This window comes from Anarhichas minor, unplaced genomic scaffold, assembly GCF_050575085.1.
Source record: "Anarhichas minor isolate MPS153535 unplaced genomic scaffold, ASM5057508v1 ptg000121l, whole genome shotgun sequence".
Taxonomy (NCBI): domain Eukaryota; kingdom Metazoa; phylum Chordata; class Actinopteri; order Perciformes; family Anarhichadidae; genus Anarhichas; species Anarhichas minor.
The window spans coordinates 230,666-257,500 of NW_027466567.1; the positions used below are offsets into that span (position 1 = coordinate 230,666).

A 26,835-nucleotide genomic window follows, 5' to 3' on the forward strand; every position below is an offset into this window, starting at 1 on the left:
AAAGTGATCAAAACCTTTTTAAACTGTAAAGAAGCAAAATGAAACAGTAGCTCTGTGTGGAGGACACGGATGACTCGCTGCCCCATAACGTGAGGTGCAGTCAGTGGTTTGAATACGTTTTTCTACAGTTCCACCTCTTAAAGATAAGTCTGAACGGCGTGAGGAGCTGTACGACACTGACAAGCTCAGCAGCCAACAGCTGGGTAATATACAGATAACCTGGTAGTACCAGGGAAAAACTGCCTTTTCTAAGCTTTTATAATCATTTATTTTATTTGACCTTTGTCCTACCAGGAAGCCTGCCTCAGGTAGCAGCCGTACAAAAACACGAAATAACACCATACACAATGGGATCTACAAAAGATTACAAGAAAGCAGAATAATAGCTGTTTAACAAAGTGGCCTGACTTGAGAAAATGACTTGCGTGACTATTGGCTCAGAATATGAATGGAAACCTGCATTATAAGGGGCAGGGCGTTTGAAAGATGTCGATGTTTGCCGGACACAGAGGGTCTCGAGAACAATTCTTTGTCGTTGCATCGTAGGAAGTGCATTTTCGGAGCTTGATCCATATTTCAATCAGGAGAGACTTCATTAGAATTTAACAATAATTCATAAAATTTGAAGAGTCCACCCTGAAGTAGGATAACGAGGGGTAGGGATGCTGAGGTCAGATAATAATAATAATGTATAATACAAATATTATATAATATAATAACTATTTTATATGAATAAATAAAGTAAATACTTTACCTACCTTTATAGAGGTTGTCTTTTATTTATTCTCTGCACAGAGAAGGTTCAGTCATCACAGCAGAGTGCGTACGTCTCAGTGAGGAAGAACCAGGTGTAGAGTGAACGCGCTTTCTTTATACAGAAGGAGCGACGGTGGGGGCCGATGTTGCAGACATTTTGGTCTCAGACGGATGGAAACAACAATGAGAAACAAAAGGCCAGCAACCAGAAGAAGCGGCCCGACGGCCTTGGGGCTGGAACATTCCCGTACAACACAGTTACAGTTATCTCTGTTATCAACAGGGAACTCTTCTTTGCAACAATAAGAAAGATACATCTGGGCCTGTACGCTAACACAGTGAAGTTCAGCTGAGTTCAGAGTAAACTAAGTATATATACTATACTACGTATACTATACTATGTAGAAATATCTATACTAAGTAGAAACATATACTAAGTAAAAATAGCATTACATTCCTCCCTCTTGATCATTATACATTAGATCAATACAATAGTATATACACCACGCTAGAAGTGAGAACATCAGTCAATAACATTTCATAATGATGTTAGTTTGGGACATCATTAACCCCGAGCGTAGGAAAGAGCTGATGGATGGTTTTAAACTAAACTACACTGAGACTATCACACTTTGTTAGACTCAATTTAATGTACAAATTAAACGTCACTAACAACATATTTCAGTTTGGTTGAATCTTTAATTCGTGTTAGTTTTTCAAATGAAATAGCAACACATTCATGACATTAAATCATGTTGTAGCAAATAAACACATTTCTATAGTTAGTTTAAATGAATCCTTCTATCCGTCCGTTACTGTTTGTGCTCATGTCAGCATTTCCTCACAGAGTTGAGAGTTCTTGTATCAGTATAACTAATATCAATAAAAGGAGAAATAATTAATCACTCAGTCAGCAGTTTCAGATTATAATGCTGTGCAGATAAATACGGATATTAAACAATGAATAAAAAGTATGATGTAAGGTTAAATGATTCAATGCTTTTATATAAAATGAGATTACATTTTAGATTTTACCGAATGTGGGTTTTTTCAGAATGAAGCATAGTTTATGACATTTTTGTGACGACAGTGCAAACATTGTTTTTGAAAGGCTAAACGCCAACAGATCTGGGTTGAAAAAGAACATTTCGTTAGACATGATGTGAAAGAAAGGTCCAGCGTAAACCCTGCTCCCACACATGCCAGACGTCTTTCAAGGCGTTCTTTGTTGCAAGTTGTTAAATGAAGACATCAGATTATGTGTCGCTACTATTTTAGTCGATAATGCAACGTAATATAAAACCTGCAGCCGGCACACAACTCCAGCTGTTGTTGTTTCTGACTGTCTCACCCAATCCAACCTCAGGGCGGAGCAGTTGACTACGCAGTTACAACAAGACACTCTGTGACGTCCTTTCACAAATTCCCATTGCATTTTTTTATCAATCCATTTCTAAAATCAGCCATTGATTATGCTCCAATGGCTTAGAAAAACATTGGTCTGAGGCCTGCATCAATCACTCCCAACAGACAGCAGACAACTGCTTCTGTGTAGTGTTCAGTAGCTCTGCTAAAGAGTGATACTGAGATGTCTCTTGAGCTTATTGGTGCATCAGTTTTCACCTGCAGATGTGGCATTTTGATGATTCACACAGTCGGATTTTAGTTCTTTTAACGTGCTCAGGTCTGTTGTATCGGACTTCTTTGTTGGTATCCCATTTCTTTGATCTATCACTTGTTCTTACAGTCACAATTTCTAACTACTGTGCCCCTGGAAACCCATATACATACATATAACACACATATCTATATATATATATATATATACATGCATACAGTGATTTTGACGTTTTAATGAGGTGCACCTTTATTTGCACCCCATGGTGATAATCAGACAGAGAGCGTTTTGCAGTTAAAAGATTTGAGGCGCACCGCACTGCCTTTTAGTTGCCCGATCAGACAGAATGTTTTTGCAATTTGCTGCGTCTTTTGTTGTTGTTGTTGTTGTTGTTGTTAGGTAATTACCACAATGACATTTTAAAGGAGCTGTTAGTAAGATTTAGTGGAATCTGAATACTCCTCTGCTCACTCCTGCCTTTCAAAGCGCGTTGGAGAACTAAAGTGACCTTACGGTAACGTAAAAGCGTGAAAGCTTTTCTCTTGATTCAGTGTTTGGTTTGTCCGTTCTGGGCTACTGTAGAAACGTAGCGGCAACGGACCTGCTCCTTATGTAGCTCATAATATATATAGTACAACGATTCTTAGGTTCAGGTGATTATACTCGAATGAAAACATAGTTATTTCCAATTGCTGTGAATCATTGGTTACAGTAACCACGGCGGGTAAAGTCATTTAGCTCCGGGTATCATCGCCACAATGATAAAAATAAAAACCCGGTTAATTTTTTTCCGTTAGAGGTGTTGTTAGGGGCTCTCTTGCAAAAATACAAGGAGCAGAGAGCGGAAAAACGTGAGGCGCTCAGCTACGCAGAAGTAATACGCAAAATGCTTCACTCTCATTGAGAACAATCACAAAAAGTTTTAGGCTGCTAAAACGCACTCCTGTCTGATCAGGGCTTTAGTCTGTCTTAAGGCCCCCCAGTTTGGGAACCACTGTTCTTCACAGGAAGACACATTTAGTCTTCAATCTGTGACAGATAAACTGAGCATGGTGACAATCTCGAGTCAGTGCCGAGGTCCATTCGTCCAAACCCAAACGCAGGGTAGAGGGCTCCAGTGAAAGTGCAGCGGAAGGTGTGGAGGTGGATCTGTTTGATCGAAGAGACAACGGAGGGGAGACAGTAGAAGGACACGGTGCCGGCAGGCCAGTCCAGATACACTGCTACTCTGTTGGAGTCAGACGGCGGGCCAGTAGCTATGTCTTCTGGTTTGTTATCGTGCCAGGCCGTGTAACCCTGAGCCGAGCAGAACAGACTCCAGGACTGATCGTTCCATCCGATACAGCAGTCATCACCGTCTCCTCTCCTGTTGATTCCTCTGTATGTCACTCCGATATGAACCCTTCCTCTCCACTGGACCTCCCAGTAACAACGCCCAGTCAGACCTTCTCTACACAGCAGCTGTCTCCAGCTGTCAAATCTCTCCGGATGATTGGGATACGGCTGCTTCTCTTTCACCACCATCACTCCTCTGTTGTCGTCGGAGAGTGAGAGGTTTCGGTCTGCTGTGGTTGGGTCCAGTGAAAGCTCACAGAAATCTGATGGAGGACATAAGACACAAAAACACAGCGTTAAGTTGACTGCCCTTTGAAATCACCAACGCAGCTTCCATGTTGATTGAAAATGACGTTGGTTAGATGTACATTATATGTCATTCGCTTCTAATTAGTATGGGTAGAAATATAACGTCTTTATTACCTTTGGACGAAACCAGTCTTCATGCTAAGCTAATTCTTCTTGTTGTAGCTTTATAATTACCGTACACACATTAGAGGTCAATTTAAACCTCATCTTATTCTCTGCAAGAAAGTGATCTTTATCACATGAGGTTTTAGTCAACCAGATCAGTGACGCTAGAAAAGTTTAACTTACACCTAAGAGGTGGTGGGTTCAGCCGACACTTTCCACAATGATCAATCCTGTGGGAAAAGGTAGAGACTTGTGAATGGCAGAGAAAGACGAATCAAAACAGACACTAAGTTTGCTTTCACACCTGTAGTTGGGTTCATTTGGTTTGGACCAAGGGAAAAAACATGAAGTTGACAGGTAACTCGTGGATCGGACAGTTATGGCAATTTTCATCTTGCGTCATCAGGACCCACAACGGGAAATCAAATTCTGGTGACTGGCGGAAGTTTATGCAGCACTTTAATGCTTCTGATTTGTATATTTATGTTCTTTGGTGTCACAAATAGCTCACAAAAAATAGATATAAGCATTATCAATATCCTTAGAGTGAAAATAAACTGCATGTTATAAATGAATAGTGACTAACAGGTAGAACTGTACAAAAGCCCCTTTACATGCTCCAAGATGACTGGTGCGAACGCATAGTGCGAATAATTTATTTGTTGTTAAGCTTTTGAAATCGTGCTAAAATCACATATCTGCTATCATAAAGTCTTGTTGTTGGTTTGTTGGTTTTCTCACCACAAACTCAGCAGATTCAGCTAAGAAGCGGATCGAGATCCACCTTTTTAGGCGGCCTCGGTTCGGCTACTTGTGCCGCATCTTGGTTTAATTGACAGTCCAAATGAACCGTACTTACCAAGCAGTTTAGGTGTGAAAGCACTCTAACACATGCACATATATACAACAACCATAATGTATTTGCACAAGTATATAATCTATGCTACTTGAGAGTTTCCAGTTTCCAGCGGGGGTCAACCAGTCCAGCACGCAGCAGCGTCAATCCTGAGTCTCCAGGATGGTTGAAGCTCAGGTCCAGCTCTCTCAGATGGGAGGGGTTGGACATGAGAGCTGAAGCCAGAAAAGTGCAGCCTATCTCTGTGACCTGACACTCCGAAAGCCTGTAAACACATCAAAAGCTTCATAATAGATTCACACCTTCATTAATTATTAATTCCGACCCTGCAACAATCTGCTTGGAAATTTCATGCTTCCTCTTACCCTCATTTTAACAAAATGTATGACTTTCTGTCAAACTGTGCTCAGCTCAACTGACCCTTGATTAGGCCCCGCCACTCCAAGAGCTACGTTACCGTGGAGCCCACACTGTCACTAACTGCAACCCCAGAATAAATATCATATTTTTGTAAAACCAGAAAAGGCAATTTCAGAGAGAAGCAAGACAGAAGGGTCTAAAATATGGTTTTGATTGATATTTCCAGGATGTCAAAATGATTCCGCAGTGAAAACAGGTAAAAAAGATAAAGATAGAAGCTAAAGCTACAGATGAGTGTAAAAGTGAACCAGCACATCACCTGGAGATCCAGACAGAAGACAATGAAATTAAGAAACCATACTATTCCTGTAAAGCCGGGTATGTCTTTATTCACATAAAAATCAAAAGCAGCGTGTGTAAACGTTCAGTATACCTTCAGTAGATAGTGTAGCATAGAAGCGCTAATGCTAGTTAATGATGTGTTAATGTACTCTGCTAATGTTAGCTCCACAGGCTTTTACGTAGAAACGTAACGTTTCATAAACGTGAATATCTCCTTCTAACCTCTGCAGGTAACAATTATCACTACTACACAACGTTTAACTATGACGAGCTCCAAATCCACTAAACCAGCCTGAACATGAAGAACATCTTAAACCATTGATGAGAGTCTGTGGAGCAGAGACGGATAGTTGCTGGACGATGCTACGCTATGGTCGGCCAGTCTGCATTTGAGGACGGGACTCAGCAAAGGGTCAGCTGGTCAGAAACTTTTTGTAATATTTTTGGATTTAGCACCATGAGCCTCCCCAAGAGATCAGTAATCTTCAAAAATAACGTGAATCTGAATGGTTATTAATCCATTCAAATGATAAACTATTTAACAAAGACTGACCTGAGAATCTCCAGTCTACAGTGCGGACTCCTGAGTCCAGCTGACAGCATCTTTACACCTAAATCCTGCAGGTCATTGTTACTCAGGTCCAGCTCTCTCAGACTAGATTTCTTGGTGATGAAAACTGTGGCCAGAGCTTCACAGCTTTCCCGTGAGAGGTTACAGCCTCTCAGCCTGAAGAAGAAAAAGTAGTTTGAACTCTGCCACAGAAATGAGCATTTTCAACACATTTTATGCTTTCATGTATATGAACACCTACCGAGCTGTTTTGGATGCTTTGACCACTGGCAGAAGCCTCAGAAAACCTTCCTCTGAAGCTGAGAATTTCCTCAGATCAAACACGTCTAGATCCTTTTGTGATGACAGTAAGATGAAGACGAGCGCTGACCACTGAGAGGGAGAGAGTTTGTTTCCAAGGAGACGTCCTGATCTCAGGTACTGTTGGATCTCATCCACTAAAGAATGGTCATCCAGCTCATTCAGACAGTGGAACAGGTTGATGCTCTTCTCTGGAGACGGATTGGCCTTGATCTTCTTTTTGATATACTGCACTAAGATCTCTTTGACTTCTTGTTTACTTCCTGTGGTTTTCAGCAGGCCTCGTAGGAGAGTCTGATTGGTCTCCTGTGAAAGGCCCAGGAGGAAGCGGACAAACAAGTCCAAGTGTCCATTTGGACTCTCGAAAGCCTTGTCCACTGCAATCTGGTAGAGGTGTTTGAATTTGATATCGAGTTGTAATGGCACAAGCTGTACTGAGGAGAACCGGCTTCTTCTTCTCAGGAGATCGATGCCGGTGTTGATGAACGTCACGAAGACATAAAGTGCAGCCAGAAACTCCTGAACGCTCAGATGGACAAAGCAGAATACCTTGTCCTGGCTCAGCCCATGCTCCTCTTTGAAGATCTCTGAGAATAGTCCAGAGTGGATGCAGGCAGCTTCCATGTCAACGCCACACTCTTTCAGGTCGGCTTCATAAAAGATGAGGTTTCCTTTCTCTAGCTGCTCAAAAGCCAGTTTTCCCAGAGTGAGAATGGTCTTCTTGGTCTCTGTGTTCCAGACTGGATCTGTCGACACACTGCTGTGATACTTTGCATTCCCTTGTTTGGTCTGAACCACCAGGAAGTGGATGTACATCTCAGTCAGGGTCTTGGGCAGCTCCGCTCTCTCTCTGATTCTCAACACATGGTCCAGGACTGTAGCAGTGATCCAGCAGAAGACCGGGATGTGGCACATGATGTGGAGGCTTCGTGACTCCTCGATGTGGGAGATGATTCTGCCGCCGTGCTCATTGTCTCTGAATCTCTTTCTGAAGTACTCCTCCTTCTGTGGGTCACTGAACCCTCTCACCTCTGTCACCATATCAATGCATTCAGGAGGGATCTGATTGGCTGCTGCAGGTCTTGTGGTTATCCAGAGGCGAGCAGAGGGAAGCAGTTTACCTCTAATGAGGTTTGTCAGCAGCACTTCGACTGAAGTTGACTCTGTAACGTCAGTTAGGATCTTGTTGCTGTGGAAGTCCAGAGGAGGTCGACACTCGTCCAGACCGTCAAAGATGAACAGAACCTGGAACTTTTCAAATCTGCAGATTCCTGCTTCTTTGGTTTCAGTAAAGAGTTGATGAAGAAGTTCCACCAAACTGTATTCTTTTGCTTTCAGCAGGTTTAGCTCTCGGAAAGAGAATGGAAAGATGAACTGTATACTGTTGTTGTCTTTGTCTTCAGCCCAGTCCAGGATGTACTTCTGCGTTAGGACTGTTTTCCCAATGCCGGCCACTCCCTTTGTCACCAGAGTTCTGACTGGTTCATCTCTTCCGGGTAAAGGTTTAAATATATCCCCACATCCGATTGTTCTTTCTGAACCTGCCGTTTTTCGGGATGCTGCTTCTATCTGTCTGAGCTCATGTTGATCGTTGACCTCTCCACTCCCTCCCTCTGTGATGTAGAGTTCGGTGTAGATCTGATTTAGAAGTGTTGGGTTTCCTGCTTTGGCAATTCCTTCAAACAAACACTGAAACTTGTTCTTCAGTTTAGACTTTAGTTTACGTTGGCAAATCGCAGCATGAGTTTCTGAGGAAGTAACAGGAAAGATGGTCAATGGATGTTGCAGTAAATATGTAAAATTACACCTTTTGACGAATGCATACATTTCTCAACACACAAATTACCTTAATCTGCAATAATTATGCATAGTGAAAACTACTCACCAACCTCACATTTTGAACAAATTATTCAGACATTAGGCTAATGTTGGTTCAGATCTGGAGTTCAATAGATCTAATAGAAAAAGTACATATTTCCAGAAGCGGTATGTAATTCTATAAAAGCATCTTACTGCTCTGCAGAGAGTCAGCCAGCTGCTTCTGCTTCATGTTCCTCAGGAAGTTCAGTGCGAGTTTCAGAACTGCATGTCTGTTGCTGTTTCTTTGCTCGTCATCTTCACCACCCATAACGTCATCATCTTCTTTCAGCCCCTCTTCTGGACCCAGAACTTTCTTGAACTTCTTGAGCTCGTCCTTGACAAAAGTCACAATGTTTTCTTCAAGAAGCTGAAAGAGTAAAAAGTACCATTTAAAATGTTCTCACAATGATGGAAATAAACATCATATCCACCTGGCTCTGCTGATAGCCGACTCATCTAAAAACTATAACATGAAGACCATCAATATAGCATTAAAGCATGTTGGAATTAACAAGCTAGCCTGCTAGCTAGCTAAAGCGGATAGCTCTCTAGTTAGCCTGCTGTAATGCTACACTGATCACAGAAAATAAGCTTAGAAGTGCTAATGCTAGTTATTGATGTGCTACCATACTATGTTAGCTCCACAGGTTTTTACGTAGAAACGTAACGTTTTATAAACGTGTATCTCCTCCCAACCTCTCCAGGTAACGAGTATCACTATTACACAACGTTTAACCACGAAGAGCTCCAAATCCACCAAACCAGCCTGAACATGAAGAACATCTGAAACCATTGATGAGAGTTAATGGAGCAGAGACGGATAGTTGTCAGAGCTGGACGATGCTACGCTATGATTGGCCAGTATTTGTTTTAGGGGCGGGATTTAGCAAAGGGTCAATTAATGCAAATCTAAATTCAGCCCTGGATTTCTTTGGTACCATGCAGAACTTTCACAGTGTCCTTCATTTCATTGTTTTGGTTTTACAACACAAATGAACTGCTTTAGTTCACTTTCACTGCTATTATAGCTTTGTCTTCTGGCTGTAGGAGGCAGCTGTATAAGATAGGTTGAGACCAAAAACAGAGCTAAAAGAGAGTGATGATTGAACTTACATTCACCAGGTGGAAATAAACTCAACTCAAAAATGAAAGATCATGATGCTCCGTAAAAAAGCAAATGTTTGCGAACAAGTTCACCATCATCACCTTCTCAAAGCTTGTTCCTCAGGCCCAAGTGAGCAAAAAATATTATTAAATAAATATAAATGTTTTTTATTATTGCAACTGCTGCACTGACTGCAGCCCAAATACCTACTGTTGTTTATCAGCTGATAGAGAATGAATACAGCTGCCACATCATGTGACACCTGCTTTTCACAACCGCTATGAACCGTATCACATTAGCACATAATCAACTTGCAGCTCAGCCAATTTGTGACCAGTATCTGATTGTCACGATGTGATTTAACAGGTTGGATTGCATGGTGCTTTCCAGGCAGAGGATGCCTTTGAGTGACAGTGCTAAAGAAAGACGAACAAAAGAAGTTCAGTCTTCTTTAGTTGATCTTGAAAATGTTGAAAGTGTGTATTTAAATCCGACAGAAACAGAGAAATGTTCATATAAAATCAGAGCGTACAATTTCCGAACACAAAGGTTCAATGTTTGAAAAGTAAAAGTAAAAAGTGCTTTTGTGCTTTTCCATACCATGAAAACAGAGACCAGGTTTTGATGGTGCTTCAGGTCAGGCCGTTCACTGAGAACCTCTGACCTCTTCCGGTGAGGTCTGCAGACCCAGAAAACATGAGGTCATTTCACACACATACACACGCACACGCACACACATACACACACACACACACACACACACACACACACACACACACACACACACACACACACACACACACACACACACACACACACACACACACACACACACACACACACACACACAGATGTGTTGTATTCTGCTGTGTATTTGTGGATGTCTTGAGTGAAAAACATTTGATTTCAATTTTTTAAAGTCTGCAATCTTCAGTCCACCTGACAAATCCATCCATTATCTCCCCCCACTCAACCTTTGCAAAAGACGATTAACCCGTACTTTGAATTGTTGGAGGAAATGAACGTTCGTTTTTTCTGAAGAATGTTGACCGACAGCAGGTACCTTCCAGTAACTGACGACTAAAATAATACGGCTTTGTTGAAGTCACCTCAGGTAGGAATGCAGGTGTTGTGTTCGAAATCGTACTTCATGTTACATCCTCGTACTGTATGTACTGCACACTGCCTACTTAACAATTAGGTATGTTGTTACCAGCAGGATGAAGTGCTTATTATAAGTTATTAAAACATTTGAACTAATAGATGGATCACCATGAAGCTTCCCCAGTAGATTTGTTTGTATTAAAGCTGTCTGAAAATGTATGTTATAATGTACAAATGAGGATTTATCTCATCAAATTTGTGCTAATTTGCTAATTTCCAGAACAGAAAAGTGAACATTGGATAAAGTCAGATTTGAATTTAATACAGTCAAATTTAGGACTACAGGTGAATGTGGTAAAATTAACTGAATGTGTATTATGGATGTTTTCTTTCCACTAGTCTGAAAGAAGACGAGTTATGGAAACAAAATAGACCAAAATTTACAAAAAGCTTCACTGTGCAGAATGATAAATGAGCACAGTTTAACACTAAGAGGCTGTTCACATGAATCTGCAGAAGCAGAAAGTTTCTCTGTGCTCACTTTAAATCAGCTATAATACAGGTCAACTGCGATAACAAACTTTAAATTCTTACCTTGGCTCAACAATCGGCCCTCCATTCTTGAATTCTGGAGGTTCACTAATAGACCGGCCACTCTTCATGGACAAACAGCTGGGTCCATATGACTCTGGTCTCTCCTGCTTCACTGGGCTTCAACACAACATAGAGAGTACAAGTTACATTTTACAGCCCTGAGAAGACAAACAGTCATAAACAGAGAGAAAAGTGCATCTCACCTCCTGTCTCTAGTCCGGCTGTCATGTTGCTCAGAGGCAGAGACGCCGTGCTCTTTCTCCTCAGACACATTCATGTTTTAGGGTAAACCTTTACAAACACAAGCCCGGTGAGAACTCCAACCACACTGTAACAAATGTCTGCAAATCACTACAGTAAGAGATCGTTAATTCTAAAACAGGTTAAATTCAGTTTCTATGACAGTGAAACACCGTAAATGTGTATCAGCCCAAACAATAATTTCTGCATTTATTTCTTGGAAAAAAATACATTTAGTCATTGTTAATTGTACTAAACATTGTACTGATTACAGAAATACACTGTAATATGAACAACAATCAATACCATCATTTTTGCATTTATAATTTAAGAAAAATACATTTGGTTACTGTTAAATATACGGACCATTGTGCTGGCAACGGAAATATAACTTATTATACATTTAAGAGCCAGCCCTGTATTTTTTTCATTCAAAATTTGTAAAAAACAACAAAAACTGTTTGTCACTGTCAAAAAACAGTTCTCAACTGTGAAATCTACGGTTGCAAAGAAACCACCATACCGTGATGCTTTATACATTGTTAATTTTTCACATTGAAGTACTGGCAACCACAGCTGCCAGTATTTTACCTTTTTACAGTGCAGTATGTCACAATAATTACATTTAATTTGTGGGTAAAGATTCTTACCTGCTTCACTCACATCCATATCATATTTTTCAAAACACTGAAGAAAAGTAAACAAATAGAAAACACTCTTCATTTTTATGAAGCTCCACAGAAAGGACACCAGGTGGTTTGTTCCATCTGAGAAGCCATCATTAAAAAAGGAAGGAATAAATATATAGCAGGATGAACCATCTGTCAATCAAACTCCTACTGAAGCGAGTCGGGAGAAGAGCGAACACGTCTTTTCCGTGCTCTTCTTTCAATGAAGATATAACTGATGCTATTGCAGCATCTACGCTAACCTCTTCAGGAGCCGCCATTAGAACGAACAGTCGCCTCTCCGTGTCACCACACACACACACACACACACACACACACCTAAACCACGCCAGTAGCTCCTCACAGGACGCTGATTGGTCCGGCTGCAATGCAAAGTAATGCTCAGCCAGCAACCAACAGAAAAAGACCTGTTGTGTTGGAACGAGGCGGCAACCTCCGGTTCTGAAAAGTGAAGCCGATGCTTCATGTGTTAAAGCTGCATTCTCTCTAGTGTCCACCAGGGGGCGACTCCTCTGGTTGTATAGAAGTCTATGAGAAAATGACTCTACTTCTCTCTTGATTTATTACCTCAGTAAACATTGTAAACATGAGTTTATGGTCTCAATCTCTAGTTTCAAGTCTTCTTCAATACAGCATGATGTTCATTTAGTACATTATGGTCCATTTAGAGTCACACAGACCATAAAGCAGGGGATGCTTTAGGGGCGGGGCTTAGTGTGATTGACAGGTCTCTACCAGAGACGTATACAGCGTCCCTACATCACTCCTCCTCAGTCCAAATATGGTCACTTCCTGTTCACCGGTTGCAATACGGGCCAAAACACTGGACTCAAGGCTTCAAAACGGCGGTCCACAAACCAAATGAGTGACGATGACTACGTCCACTTCTTATACACAGTCTATGGTTTGATCATACAAATGTTTCAGAGCTAATTGTATCTTGAAATATGGCAGAAGACTACCGAATGATTACCTTGTGTAAACATCATTCACTCAGTTCACAGCTTAATTGATTTACAGGAAGTGTATTTTAAAGCATTGGCTGAAAAACTCTTGATACCAAACCTGGATCAAAATAAATCTGTGAGTTACGATCTCGACTTTGGCCCAAAAACATACGCAAACAAATCAACCAGCTGGGACGATTTGATCTGTCCGTTAATGTGTCTCCTCTCGCCTCTCGTGTCCCTTCAGGTCCTCAGTACGGGACGCTGGAGAAAGCGTGGCACGCCTTTATGCAGGCGGCCGATCGGCTCAGCGAGCTGCATCTGGAGCTGCGTGAGCGGCTGGCGGGCGAGGACAGCGAGAAGCTGCGCAACTGGCAGGACGCCTTCCACAAGCAGATGATGGGAGGCTTCAAGGAGACCAAGGACTCGGACGACGGCTTCCGCAAAGCACAGAAACCCTGGGTCCGCAAACTGAAAGAGGTGAGCGGCACGTCGGTGGAGCCGGAGTTATGGGTTTATGTATTCGTCACTTTATTGTCTGTGTCGACACGCCGATGTTACACTGCGGCGGCGGTTTTGCATTTTTAAGAACGATAATGAGGTGAATGTATTCGGAGAATATCAAAGTGTGTGTGTGTGTGTGTGTGTGTGTGTGTGAAGGTGGAGGCCAGTAAGAAGAGCTACCATCAGACCAGGAAGGAGGAGTGGACGGCGGTTACCAGAGAAACGCACGCCAAGGCCGACCCGGCCAAGTCTCAGGAGGAAGTCCGCAAATTCACAACCCGGGCGGAGCGCTGCAGCGAGGAGGCCGAAAAAGTATAAAGAACACACACACACACACAGTCCCATGCGTAGCTCCACTTGAACCAGTCTGGGTGTGTCAGCTAGTGTCCAGAGGTGTGTGTGTTTATAAGGAGGAGCGAAGCTGTGATCGCTGCTCTCTTCAAACACACCAGACTCCTTTCACAGAAACACTGATTCTACCTCTCAGAACGGCTGCTGCTCTACTGCTGCCTCCGTCTGTTTGTGTAACTGTGTTTGTTTAAAACACTAAAGTCACACAATGACATAATAATGTAAGACATTATTTATCGGCATATTTCAGCAACAGGCTATTCAGAGCGCTTTACACAAAACATCGAGAGCAAAACGAGACAAAATGCAAAAGAAACGCACTACAGTCGGACATTTAAATACAATTCTAAGTACCAGATCTCCTCTTTCTGTTGGTGCAGCTCTACGAGGAAACGCTGTCCAGGGGAAACACAAAGAAGGAATTTGATACTAAAAAAGGCCGTAACGTTGGAAGAGATCAACGTGATGTGTGTGACTCAGGACGCTGAGGCTTCAGTTTAGGTTCAGCTGAACTTTAGGACATATTTTAACACTGAACTGAGACTTGTATTGAAATCACATTAATAAAGGAACTCTTCACGGTCTGTTAGAACAGGAGGGAGGATTACAGCGACAAGAAACGTATTCGCATGGACGGTGACGGACTGGCATCAATTATGCCTCTTGAATACTTAAGTTGATTTATAGAACACTTCATTAGCAAACAGGTTTGCTATAAACGTACACACAGCAGCATTATCAAGCTTTACATTTGAGAGAGCAGTGAAACAAAAAGTAAGCTTTGACTCACTGAGATGAAGGTTGGACTGGTAGATTGTTGTGTCGCCCCCTGGTGGTCGGTAGAGACACAGTTTTAAAACACTTCTGCATCGGCTTCACTTGCCGTCTGGTTCCAGGCGAAGCAAATCCCTTGAGATGTTTGTAATATATGTGGGCTTATTCATGTTCAGATGTCGTGGACAAAGTGAATCTTAGCATTCAGGAGCAGTGAGCTCACCATTAACATGCAGACAGTAGGAGCCGGGGATCGAACCGCCAACCTTGGATGCGTAGGAAAAGATATTTGGCCCAATGTGCAGGTGGTTTTGTGTGCTCTGATCACAGCGCGTCAAGGTGGTCGTTTACAAGATGCATTTTAAGACATGTGCACATGGTCTGTGTGTACATCACCCACTAAAATACATCAATCCTGAGCTTTAACCACGCAGAGGAACATTCCATTCATCTTTCTGAATGTAGGTTGACAACGGGTTGTACAGTAGCTGTGTGTGTGTGTGTGTGTGTGTGTGTGTGTGTGTGTGTGTGTGTGTGTGTGTGTGTGTGTGTGTGTGTGTGTGTGTGTGTGTGTGTGTGTGTGTGTGTGTGTGTGTGTGTGTGTGTGTGTGTGTGTGTGTGTGTGCTGCAGGTGAAGCAGCGCTACACGAAGGCCCTGGAGGAGCTGAACCGATGTAACCCCCGCTACATGGAGCAGGTGTTCAACCTGACCCAGGAGGCCGAGCGTAGGAGGCTGCGCTTCTTTAAAGACGTCCTGCTGGACATCCACACACACCTCGACCTGTCCGCCAAAGACTGGTAGGACACACACACACAGTGATTCGGTGATTCATGATCCGTGACTCAGAGCGAAGTTATGTAGAACTGTGAAGGTTTAAATGTGCGAGTGTGTGTACATAAGAGTTAATGGAGAACTCTGTGTTGGCCGTTAACCTTTGACCTCTCGCTCTATTTAAACAAGCCACTGTTACCACGGTAACCACCACGGGTAAAGTCCAACGAGGTCTTTGTCCAAATATTGAACAAAAACTTCACCTCTTAACTTTACTCTGGATTGAAGTACATTCCCATCATCACTTCCTCTTCACAGGGATGTTATTAATATTTTACTGATTGTCTTCTTGTTTTACTTTAAAGTAGTGCTGGGCAAGTTAACGCGTTAATTTCGCGTTAACGCATTCATTCATTAACGCCGACAATTATTTTATCGCGGGTTAATGCATTTTTAATTAATTTTTTTTTTAATTTTTTTTTATTGAAAGACAAGAGACAATACATAGACATAACAACAAGAGGATGACAAGAACAGTGGGATATTGTAACAGACTGTCTCATGTTTATCGTTTTGTATTGGAGATGTGATGTCCCTTCAGGGTTGCCGTAGAGAAAAGGCGACTTCCGCTTCTGGTCGGGGGGGCAGAAATAAAGAGAGAAGCTGCACCAGCTGTTGCTCTCCCTGGAGACTACTGGACATCGCTGTGGTAAAGTCAGCAGACACTCAGATCTCCGTGGTCAACTCAGCAGACACTTACACTTTAGTGCACCGATATGCTGAAATTCACGGTAAACGCATTCAAACGGCACAGATCGGGAGCGAGCGAAGGACTTTGAACGTTAGCGGAAAGATTAACGTGAGACAACATCCGGTTTCTTCAGATGAACATCCGGTTTTCAGAATAAGATGCCAACAAAGTATGAATTATATTCACATGAAGTATAAAACATGCTACCTGCATCTCGTGAACCAAAGGTTATTGCCCTTTTGTTCATATAGCAGTACTTTTAAAATAAAAGTGCGCAATACACTACTTTTGAATTCATTATTGAACTTTGCCATAACAATGCGATTAATCGCGATTAAATATTTAATCGCGATTAATCGCAAAAAATCCATGCGATTAATTGCGATTAAATATTTTAATTGTTGCCCAGCACTACTTTAAAGTTAAATTATTTATTCTTCAAAATCAACAATTCCAGTTTAAGTAGAGAGCGACGGGTCAGGTTCCTCATGAAGGAGTCCCTGAAGTGAATATCCTCGTGTGAGCGCTGGTGTTTTGGGTTAAGCCTCTCAACCAAACCACCAGATCAGATGTTTCCATAGAACATAAAGTCCTGCTGCTCTAGAGGAACAGAACCATCATGACCAGAACTAGAACATGTCTTCAGTGCAGAACAACACAGTTAGAAAGTTTAATTTATTTAATTTATTTTACAAAGAATAGAAAACACTGCAATCTATTCATCCAACATGTTTCCAAGTGTCCACAAGTCAAAAAACAAAACATTCATTGAACTCTTCACATGTTTACAACCTCTGCTGTTCTCTCCTCAACAGTTGTTGTATTAGCATGTAATAGCATTCCTGTCGGCCTTGTATAGGACACAAAGTCAGACAAAAGAACGGTAAACTTGGATTTAAAATGTGTAATGACAGAACTTAAAGGAGGAGGAGGAGGAGGAGGAGGAGGGGATGATGAAGATGGCTGACAGTCATTTTGTCCAATAGGTTCAAAGGCCTGCACCGGGACCTGGGTCAGACCATCCAAGCAGCCAATGACACTGAAGATCTGCGATGGTGGAGGAACACCCACGGACCGGGCATGAGCATGAACTGGCCACAGTTTGAGGTGTGTGTGGACACACACACACACACATACACATATACACACACACACATATACACACACACATATACACACACACACACACATATACACACACATACACACACACACATATACATACACACACACACACATATACACACACATATACACATATACACACACACACACATATACACACATACATATACACACATATACACATATATACACACACACACACATATACACACATACATATACACACATACATATACACACACTATTTTAATCTACTCCTGGCACTATTTACATCACTTCATTCATTCCTCCTTTTTTTCCTTCACGTTTCTTGAGCAGAAGGAGAACTGTGAGGACTGCAGTCGTGGTTCAGTGTGTGTTTCAGAGAGACGGACTGAATATCAAACAGGCTTCCAGTGAAAGCCTTGTTGTGTGACTGAGAGCTGTGTGTGGGGTCAGGAATGTCTGAACACACACACACACACACACACACACACACACACTCTCATGTTGTGGTAGAAATCTACAGATTTCACTGCAGCTCTGCAGACTCTCCCCAACATAATAAATACAAACTCTCAGTTCTTTCGTCTGCTGGGAGGTTTCTGAGAGTCCAGCCTCAGTGATGATATCACTGATTATCATTCATCACGCAGGTGTTTCTGCACCCTCATCATCATCACTCTCTGGTCCTCAATCCATGTGTTGTCTGTGAAAAGATCTGCAGACCCAATGTCAAGTCACAATAGTCACCTGGATTCCCGCCCTCCACTTTTACTTTAGGCAGAGACACTGTGTGTGTGTGTGTGTGTGTGTGTGTGTGTGTGTGTGTGTGTGTGTGTGTGTGAGCTGATTGTAGACTCGTGTTGTTCTATTCTCTCGAATTTCTGACACATTTTCACACCTTTTTTCTTTCTGTTACCGACCTGTTTGTAGCTCTGCACACCGTGTGCACACCCTACTGTTTCCACCCGTACAACAATACAGCCTCTATGGTTTAGAGCAGTGGTGCCATTGTCACGTAGTTTCTGAAGGGGCCTCGAGAGGCGGAGACAGCGATGGAGAGGACGAAGAGGCTCAAATACTCAAGCAGGGGGAACGTTTATAAGTGAATGAAAACATGCCAGAGGGGCCAATTGTTCTGTATTCTTTCCAGAGAATTGAAAGTGGAATACATTTAGTCCTATAAAACTAAATAAACATATTATTTACCTATCTGGATTCTTTAAAAGTCATGCAGGAAACAAAGTCTCCTGGAGGAGGAACATCATCCTCATCACTCTTCTTGAGGTGTCAAAAGAGATTTTCTTCACACCTCGGGAGGGACAATCTTTCATAACGGGACAAAGTTATCACCGTTTACCTTCCACAGTGTTTCCAGAACTGAATAATAAGAGTTTAGAAAGAGAAAGAGAGATGTTGGCAGAAAGAAATGAATCTCTCTGTCCTCTGAGGAATGTCCTCTTGGCGTTCCCACAGCGCCACCGACACGCTAACAGAGAGCCATTGTCCAACACACACACACACACACACGTGTGTCTTTCTGTACTTGTGAGGACTCTCTGTTGAGTATACTCATTCATAACTCCAACTGTAACTCCTCTGCTGAGTATTTATACTTTAAAAATGTAAGAAAGGGAGCCGTAACATCAGAGGTACAGTCTGCCTGTGTGGTGTGAATTCTACGCCTGTGAAGACATTGAGTTTACACACACACACACACACACACACACACACACACTTCCTGTAGTGATGATAGTTGAGGGTGTTACCGGTAACTGTATCCTCGGCCACCTACTTCTGTCAGCAGCCTGTTATCGTGGCCGAAGTGTGTCCGTGTGATGCTCTGATCCCCTCAGACTCCGATCATATTTTATGTAAAGCGTAAACAGTGATGAACACATTGATGCATTAGAATTAAAAGCGGATAATATTTACTTCACAGTATTGAATCCTTTTCATCTGTAAGAGTAAGAATCCGTTATTTAAGTTAAGTCCTGTTCATGTGATCATTTGATGTGTGTGTGTGTGTGTGTAGGAGTGGTCTCCGGAGGCGAGTCGCTCCATCAGCAGGAAGGTGCGAGGTGGAAACTCCGAGGACAACGTGGTCACCCTCACCAACATCGTGTCCTCGGGCGGAGTGGACGTCCCACCGAGTCCCATCACGCTGGACACCGGCAGGTAGGAGGACGCCTCCACTCAAACCCTCACCGCCGTGATCACCGTGTCTCATGTAGGAGGGGTAGCATGGAGACTACCCAAGTATAAAATACACCTTTTAGATCTCTGATCACGTTTCTTTGCCACAGATGCTCATTGCTGATCATTAATGATCCACATTAACAGACACAGGCTGTCTTTGTTTGATTATAACAGCTGCTCTACATTCATCTCAACGCGCTGAAGTCAGTAAACCAGCGAACATTCTAAATGTTCACCTTTTACTCTGTTATAGTCAGTTAAAGGGTTTCTCTTCTTCATTAAAACAATTTAATAATAAGGAAACAAAAGATTACATTTTTATGGATTAAAACAAATGTCGTCATTGGTAGTTTTAATGATATATTATATCACGTGCGTGCGTAAAGGAGAGACGTTTCCTCCAAAGCAGCAGACATTTGGCTGTAACTCACTTGCTCTACTTCTTTCTTTAATCCCATCACGTCTGCTGCTGACGGTGCTCCACAGACGCACCACCGGCCCTCCCTCTGCTGGAGGAGACGTCTGTGAAACGTCCACATTTAGCTTCATTTCTTTTGACTGGAGTCTCAAATGAGCGGGGAGGACACTGGAGAGGTTGTCCTCTTTGTCTCACACAGGAAGCAGTCACATTAAACTCCACCAAACACTGATGTGCGTGTGTGTGTCAGTAGTCCGTGTCGGAGCCCTCCGCGTTGTCCACGTTCCTGGACAGCATGTAGTTGTCCATGTCGATGGAGCGGCAGTTGTTGATGGCGTAGCGCAGCCGCTCGGCCATGACGGCCTGGCTGGAGTACGGAGGCAGACACAGCTGGAAGAAGCAGGTCTGAGAGGTCGGCAGGCTGTCGTACGGCTGTGGAGGACGGACGGACACACACACACACACACACACACACACAGAAACAAACAGTTAAGTCATCAGACGGGTTTCTAACTAACAGCCTGTTGTTCACACAGAGGATGACCTCACTGAGCTTCCAACAATGAAATGAACACGATCGACGGCAACATTGATGTTTAAAATGTCAAAGCAAGCGCTTCCTAAACTATTGAGATGGTAAACATCGTTATACGAGTGGACAAAGAGACGTCCTGACAGCTGAACGGTTTCCTGTCTGCATCTTTACCGTCTGATTTAAAGAAAAACAAAGGTGTGTTTCTGTTCTTCCATGTCAGCTGCACAAACCTCAACATGTTCTGCATATGGTGAGTAACCGATGCATTAAACATGACTCGTGACTCACCCGGTCCACCTTCATGATCTGAAACCTCTGGGAGATGTCGGCCGTGTTGGCGGGCAGCCGGGAGCGTCCGGAGACGAAGCGCATGAAGAGGACCCGCTCCTCGTTGGAGAACTCCTCCAGCGTCTGCCAGAACCACTGCACCAGGGAGTGCTGCTCGTCCACCTCCCTGTAGCGCACCACCTTCTTCAGCACGTCGCAGCAGATCTCCGGCATGCCGCACACCATCTGCTCCAGCTGCTTGGCCGTCAGCAGGGAGAGCAGCGGCACCGGCACGATCCACGACATGCCCTCACGCACCGCCGCCACCTGAGGGGGAAGGTGAATATAAATGTTTGAGGTGCTCAAAGCAAAGAAAAGTGTTGAAGTAAAAGACTCTGCAGCACGAGTACCAATACTCTGGTACTGCAGTACCATCTTTGATCAAGTTGTGCCAGAGTATAAGTACACAGACTGTGTACCTGTCGGTCGAGCTCGTGCAGCCGGTACTCGATGGCTCGCTCCACGTACTCCTTCCTGTTGGAGAAGGTGAGCGGGATGCTGTTTCCTCCGGGGATGATGGGAACCATCTTTCCATCGGCACTCTGCCCGACGAAGGAATCCAGAGGAATCATCTGAGAGGCAGAGAGTAACGCAACATGTTTCACTATTCATCGAGACTAGAAACACGACACAACAATGACTACAGACGACGATGCACGAGAGCCTCCTCATTGAACAGACAGCATCACATATCTCTCATATCTCTCCAGCTACATATGTATTTAAGGATTTATATCATTTTATTGCAACATTATGAACATCCGGACCTCCGGTGTCTTGAGTCACAACTGAAGAGAGAAGCAGCGTTCAGGTTGAATGATGTTTAATTCATCTGGAGAGAACTCTTCTTTTAAAGACTTCCCTGTTCTCCGTTCTCTCTGAAATCTCTTTCGTTTCTCTGAATAATATTTATTATGTCGTTCGTGGCAGTTTGAGCTCAGTGGTCACAAAGGTCAAATGTGACCGCGATGTTTTTTACAGGAGAACTCTGGTGAAGGTGGTTTAAGCTTCGTCTGTACTCGCTCTCAGCGCCGTAGCGTGAAGTCGTTTCTACTCAATCAAAAGACAACTAGTGTGACTCAGAGACATGAACAGACTGGAGGTGTAACCGGCTACACGTAATAAACTGACCTCCACAATAGAGAGGAGGGATTATCATTATCTGTAAACTCATCATTGTCCTGATAGAAGCCATGCAAATAAAGAAGTCAAGTATTAAAAGCCTCATAAAGAAATAAAGGTTGAATATCCTGTAAACTATTTGATTTGGCTGCAAAATATTTATTCAAATGAAGAGTTTTAAGAGTTCTTCTAAAGCTTCTAAAACGCTACAAACACTCGGAGGTGCAGCCCGATGCAGCGGCCATGATGACATCATTCTGTGTCTCTTCACTGCGGAGAGAATAAACTGAGCTTAAATGACCTCAAATGTAGTTTGAAAGTTCTCGTTACTCATCAGTGAGCTCATATCTGTAGAGTTACTGGTCTCTCGTCAGTATATTCAGTCTCTCTATGGTCAGACAGAAACCAAAAGTTTCATGGAATTGTTGAATAATCAGTCAGCGAGAGCGTTTCTCTCTTTGACTGAATGAACGATTCAACAGATCGGCTACAAAACCCTCAAATTAAATCACGTATTCACGGTTCTGTCAACAACAGATTATAATATCATGGTGAGACATTTGACAGCTCGTCTGGCAGAATTCAATCCAAAGCCAGCAGAGGAGCAGCTTCTCCCCCCCTCCCCCCCCTGAGAGTCTGGGAGCAGGGCCAGGTCTCCAGCAGGACACGCTGCATGGACAGCGGCCCCGGCGTTCCTGCAGCGCTGAGGGCTTCACGGTGGAGGGGTTGCGTGAGGCGAGTTTGGACAGAAGAGGGGCTCCGGGGGATACGTTGGCCTTCTGTGGTGTGTGTGTGTGTGTGTGTGTGTGTGCGTGCTCATCCAGCAGGGCTCACATCCAGCTCTCACAAGGCTTCACGCACGTTTCCGACACCGGTTCGGAGTCTGAAATGTGAGCGCTGATTCGGGCCAACGTTCGGTTGGTTATTGTTCGACTGTCAGCTGTTAACAGGATCAACTGGTGTTCACTGTCAGCGCTCACTGGGCGTGGTGCAGCGTGTGTGTTTGTTTTGGGACAGTTTAAAAGGTTAAATGTGTAGCTTTTCCACATAAATGTTTCCAACTTCTAAACCAGAGAAATCTGCAGCTGTAATCGAGGTAACGGTGCGTTTCACTGTGGCGTCATATCCTCTTTGTGCAGCGTCATAAATTGACTTTTTATCCAGTTTTAAGCCACTTTTTTAAAGACAGATCATTAGATCGTTTTCATTTTTAACTCGATGAAGGATTTTAGTCATCAGAAAAACCAGCTGAGCTAACGTTAGCATCATTAGCTCGTCTCTCAGCTCCTGCAGGACGTCTCTGGCTGAAGAGAAGTAGCCGATCATCAGCCTCCCTGTGAGCCTTCAGGACGCTAACGGTGACGGTTTATTGTTTTCAGATGAAGTTTAAACACAGAGTGATGAGCGAGGAAGCTGAGGGGCGGCGGTGCGTCACCGGGATTGACTGCCGAGGCCTGCAGGAGATTCTATATGCAATAAAATGTGAGTCATGAATCTGACTCTATATGCAGCTGTGAATACATGTCACCTTCTCTCTCCTTTGAGAATCCTCTCTGTGGTTAAATGAAGAGTCGACTTGTTCAATTAGAGAGTTTGAAATACTGACGCATCTCCTCTTTAATGTTTAGAGTCTAAACTAGAGATCGAACAAGACTCGACATTTAAAATGTTCTTTTTTTACTGAAATACACACAAACAAAAACATTAAAGATCCTTAAATGTGGGTATACAATATGTATCTATATCAAATAATTAAGTTACATATACTCTTATGAAAAGAGTCGGGATAGATGGGCAAAAATAAGATAAAAGAAATGAAATCAAAATGGAACCAATTCACAGCTTCAATGTCCTTCAAAGTAAAGTATCACAACATTCTGACTTTAATCTCATATATATATATATATATATATATATATATAAAAGAATCAAGAAAGGGATTTCCCACCTCATGGAAGTTCTCCTCGGTGATGCCGCCGTCTTCAATGTGAAGAATGCTTTTGAGCGTCTGCACATAGAGGAGGTCCGCCTCCTCCAGGTCCTCCAGCATCAGCGGGATGCAGCACAGCTGTTTCCACACCAGCGGGGCCAGGTGGAGGTCCAGGGGCTTCTTGGTGCGGATGGCCACGCCCATCAGGATGCCCAGGAACCTGAACTGGAGCATGTGTTCGTCCAGACAGGAGGACGGGTTGAAGAGGAACCTGAGCAGATTGACAGGAGAAGGAAATATGGAGTTCTGTTCGTCACAAAGGTCAGTAGAACAGCAACTCCTGAGTTCTGAGTTCTACAATCACTGGTTTCTCAATGGAGTCTGGTGTGTTTGTAGAGATCAAAGATAACAGCTTCAGTTCTCTAACAGAAAGGTAAAGAGGTGAAAATATTCTGAATGAAGCTTAAAACTTAAACTGATTCTTTTAGGAGTCTAGAATACGTCCACAGCAGAACATTGATTTGTGTGTTTCTATAAACTCTACTGTAGTAGAACCTCACACTAACACACCACTAAACATCTCTACTGTCTCTTACACCTGAATATAAATACATGTTCCCAACCAGCATCACCAGCTAACACAGGACAGTTATGTATTAAAAAATATTACAACTTTTATTTTGAAAACCTTGTGTTTTAGGGTTAACATGGTGACTGCCTTTTACCTTGAAGAAGACACAAAGACAGAAAGGAGGGGCTTCAAAAATAGATGTAAGAAAATATTATAAATCTAAAATGTAATAATTAAATAAATAGTTCAGAAAAAAAAAAAAAAAAAAAGTAAAGAAGATGAATTTTGTCTTTAGTCCGTGTTTCATCTATTTGATCTGCATGTTGTCTTCATAGTACTTTACAATGAAGTGAATGCATGATGTTACTATGTTTCTGCATCCTCTAAATGATGAATGGTGAATAACTTCAGGTGACTTTGTAACATCTGTCCAGAGACTAGAGATGAAAAAGCTGTGACGCATTTACAGAATGTATTAATGTGCACCGTCCAAACAAACAAACAAACATTGTTTCTTTTATCTGCATTGGAGCATCAACGAACTGCCAAACTGACAATATCATCTTTAAAAAGGAATATAATGTCTCTTGTGTCTTATTTCTGTGAGATTGTTGTATTTATCTCCATATACACCACATGAAGTAGAATGTTATTTAAACATCACGTTTCCATCACACTGATACTAACAGTGAGGAACACTTTGTGTCTACCTGCGTCTCTTTCTCATGAGGTTAAATCTTCCCGAGCAGCAGGATCCTCAGCGGTGACCTCACCTGTCTCTGTTGTAGCCGACCTCGGCCGTGGCGTTGGGGGAGGGGATGAGCAGGTCGACCACGCCCGTCTCCAGCTCCTACAAACACACAGGACCAAGACCGTGAGCCATCCGGTAAACTCCTCTCCTCTTATCAAGAACCACCGACACGGATCCGTCCATACCTGACACATCTCTGTGATGGTGTCGTCAAACACCCCCCCCACGTCGTCGGCCCCCTCGCCCACCAGCTTCACCTTCCAGGCCCTGGAGGGCAGGCGGAGGTCCGAGGCGTTCAGCTTCACCACCTGACGGGCGATCTGCACGAAGATCGGTTTACACTTACGCCCCCTGTGGAGAGTTAGAAAGCACCACGCCATGAAGTCACCGGGTTCTTATTTAACGACGGTCTTCTCGTGTTGGAGATTTTCACAAGTTAAAAAAAACTGCCATTATCGTCAGATTTCATTCCGAGGGTCCTTGAACACATCATGTGTGACGAACAAAGAGCAGCCAAAACGAAGCTTAAGATTGTGATATTTCATCAAAAACATTTAAAATCTCACACCAAATAAAGAGTTCACTTTAACCAGATCGTGTAAAAACATTAAAGTGTGAGCTCCTCAGTGAAACTATGAAGTCATGATTGATTCATCTGAGACCAACAGTCATGTGACAACAAGGAGGAGACACTCTGACTGAACTACAGGAAGTGAACACGGAGAGGAGAGAGGAGAGAGGAGAGTAGAGAGGAGAGAGGAGAGAGGAGAGAGGAGAGAGGAGAGAGTAGAGGAGAGAGAGGAGAGGAGAGAGGAGAGAGTAGAGAGGAGAGAGGAGAGAGGAGAGAGTAGAGAGGAGAGGAGAGGAGAGAGAGGAGAGAGGAGAGGAGAGGAGAGGAGAGGAGAGAGGAGAGAGGAGAGGAGAGAGCAGAGAGGAGAGAGGAGAGAGGAGAGGAGAGAGGAGAGGAGAGAGGAGAGAGGAGAGGAGAGGAGAGGAGAGAGCAGAGAGCAGAGAGGAGAGAGCAGAGAGGAGAGAGGAGAGAGGAGAGGAGAGAGGAGAGGAGAGAGGAGAGAGTAGAGAGGAGAGAGGAGAGAGGAGAGAGTAGAGAGGAGAGGAGAGGAGAGAGAGGAGAGAGGAGAGGAGAGGAGAGGAGAGGAGAGAGGAGAGAGGAGAGGAGAGAGCAGAGAGGAGAGAGGAGAGAGGAGAGGAGAGAGGAGAGGAGAGAGGAGAGAGGAGAGGAGAGGAGAGGAGAGAGCAGAGAGCAGAGAGGAGAGAGCAGAGAGGAGAGAGGAGAGAGGAGAGGAGAGAGGAGAGGAGAGAGGAGAGAGGAGAGAGGAGAGGATAGGAGAGAGGAGAGAGCAGAGAGCAGAGAGGAGAGAGCAGAGAGCAGAGAGGAGAGAGGAGAGGAGAGAGGAGAGGAGAGAGCAGAGAGGAGAGAGGAGAGAGGAGAGGAGAGGAGAGAGGAGAGAGTAGAGAGGAGAGAGGAGAGGAGAGGAGAGAGGAGAGAGCAGAGAGGAGAGAGGAGAGAGTAGAGAGGAGAGAGGAGAGGAGAGAGCAGAGAGGAGAGAGGAGAGAGGAGAGGAGAGGAGAGAGGAGAGAGTAGAGAGGAGAGAGGAGAGGAGAGGAGAGAGG

The 26,835-nt window shown here is 43.4% G+C and overlaps 3 protein-coding genes across 3 annotated transcripts in view; 1 reads left to right on the forward strand and 2 right to left on the reverse strand.

The window, feature by feature from the left end:
- Positions 1-3,391: 3,391 nt before the first annotated feature.
- On the reverse strand, positions 3,392-11,325 carry LOC142940939 (protein NLRC3-like). The gene is made up of 8 exons (XM_076083140.1): positions 11,216-11,325; positions 10,118-10,196; positions 8,566-8,779; positions 6,494-8,300; positions 6,235-6,408; positions 5,071-5,244; positions 4,307-4,353; positions 3,392-3,972 (listed from the first exon to the last, which is right to left on the reverse strand). The coding sequence occupies exons 1-8, from the start codon at positions 11,281-11,283 to the stop codon at positions 3,392-3,394; spliced, it is 3,144 nt and encodes a 1,047-aa protein (XP_075939255.1). The 5' UTR covers positions 11,284-11,325.
- A 1,766-nt stretch (positions 11,326-13,091) lies between these two features.
- LOC142940932 (protein kinase C and casein kinase II substrate protein 3-like) lies at positions 13,092-19,819 on the forward strand. The gene is made up of 7 exons (XM_076083135.1): positions 13,092-13,122; positions 13,339-13,571; positions 13,752-13,907; positions 15,352-15,518; positions 16,094-16,201; positions 17,230-17,350; positions 19,386-19,819. Exons 1-7 carry the CDS (start codon positions 13,092-13,094, stop codon positions 19,530-19,532), a joined length of 963 nt encoding a protein of 320 aa, XP_075939250.1. The 3' UTR covers positions 19,533-19,819.
- A 386-nt stretch (positions 19,820-20,205) lies between these two features.
- LOC142940933 (putative E3 ubiquitin-protein ligase HERC1) overlaps positions 20,206-26,835 on the reverse strand; it is a 14,416-nt gene continuing 7,786 nt past the window's right edge. The window contains exons 9-14 of the mRNA XM_076083136.1: positions 25,389-25,554; positions 25,226-25,302; positions 23,900-24,152; positions 21,249-21,401; positions 20,791-21,096; positions 20,206-20,399 (exon numbers count right to left, since the gene is read on the reverse strand). Of these exons, the coding sequence (XP_075939251.1) occupies positions 20,214-20,399; positions 20,791-21,096; positions 21,249-21,401; positions 23,900-24,152; positions 25,226-25,302; positions 25,389-25,554 (1,141 nt within the window). The 3' untranslated portion in view covers positions 20,206-20,213. The remainder of the gene's footprint in view (positions 20,400-20,790; positions 21,097-21,248; positions 21,402-23,899; positions 24,153-25,225; positions 25,303-25,388; positions 25,555-26,835) is intronic.

Bases quoted from the DNA above. Each gene is read 5' to 3' on its own strand.
- LOC142940939 (XM_076083140.1), bottom strand. From the start codon at position 11,283: ATGAAGAGTGGCCGGTCTATTAGTGAACCTCCAGAATTCAAGAATGGA. The intron at 10,197-11,215 runs GTAAGAATTTAA...CTGGGTCTGCAG, and splicing joins GGGCCGATTGTTGAGCCAAG to ACCTCACCGGAAGAGGTCAG. The intron at 6,409-6,493 runs GTAGGTGTTCAT...TTTCTTCTTCAG, and splicing joins AAAGCATCCAAAACAGCTCG to GCTGAGAGGCTGTAACCTCT.
- LOC142940932 (XM_076083135.1), top strand. From the start codon at position 13,092: ATGGCAGAAGACTACCGAATGATTACCTTGT. The intron at 13,908-15,351 runs GTATAAAGAACA...TGTGTGCTGCAG, and splicing joins GCAGCGAGGAGGCCGAAAAA to GTGAAGCAGCGCTACACGAA. The intron at 15,519-16,093 runs GTAGGACACACA...ATGTCCCTTCAG, and splicing joins GACCTGTCCGCCAAAGACTG to GGTTGCCGTAGAGAAAAGGC.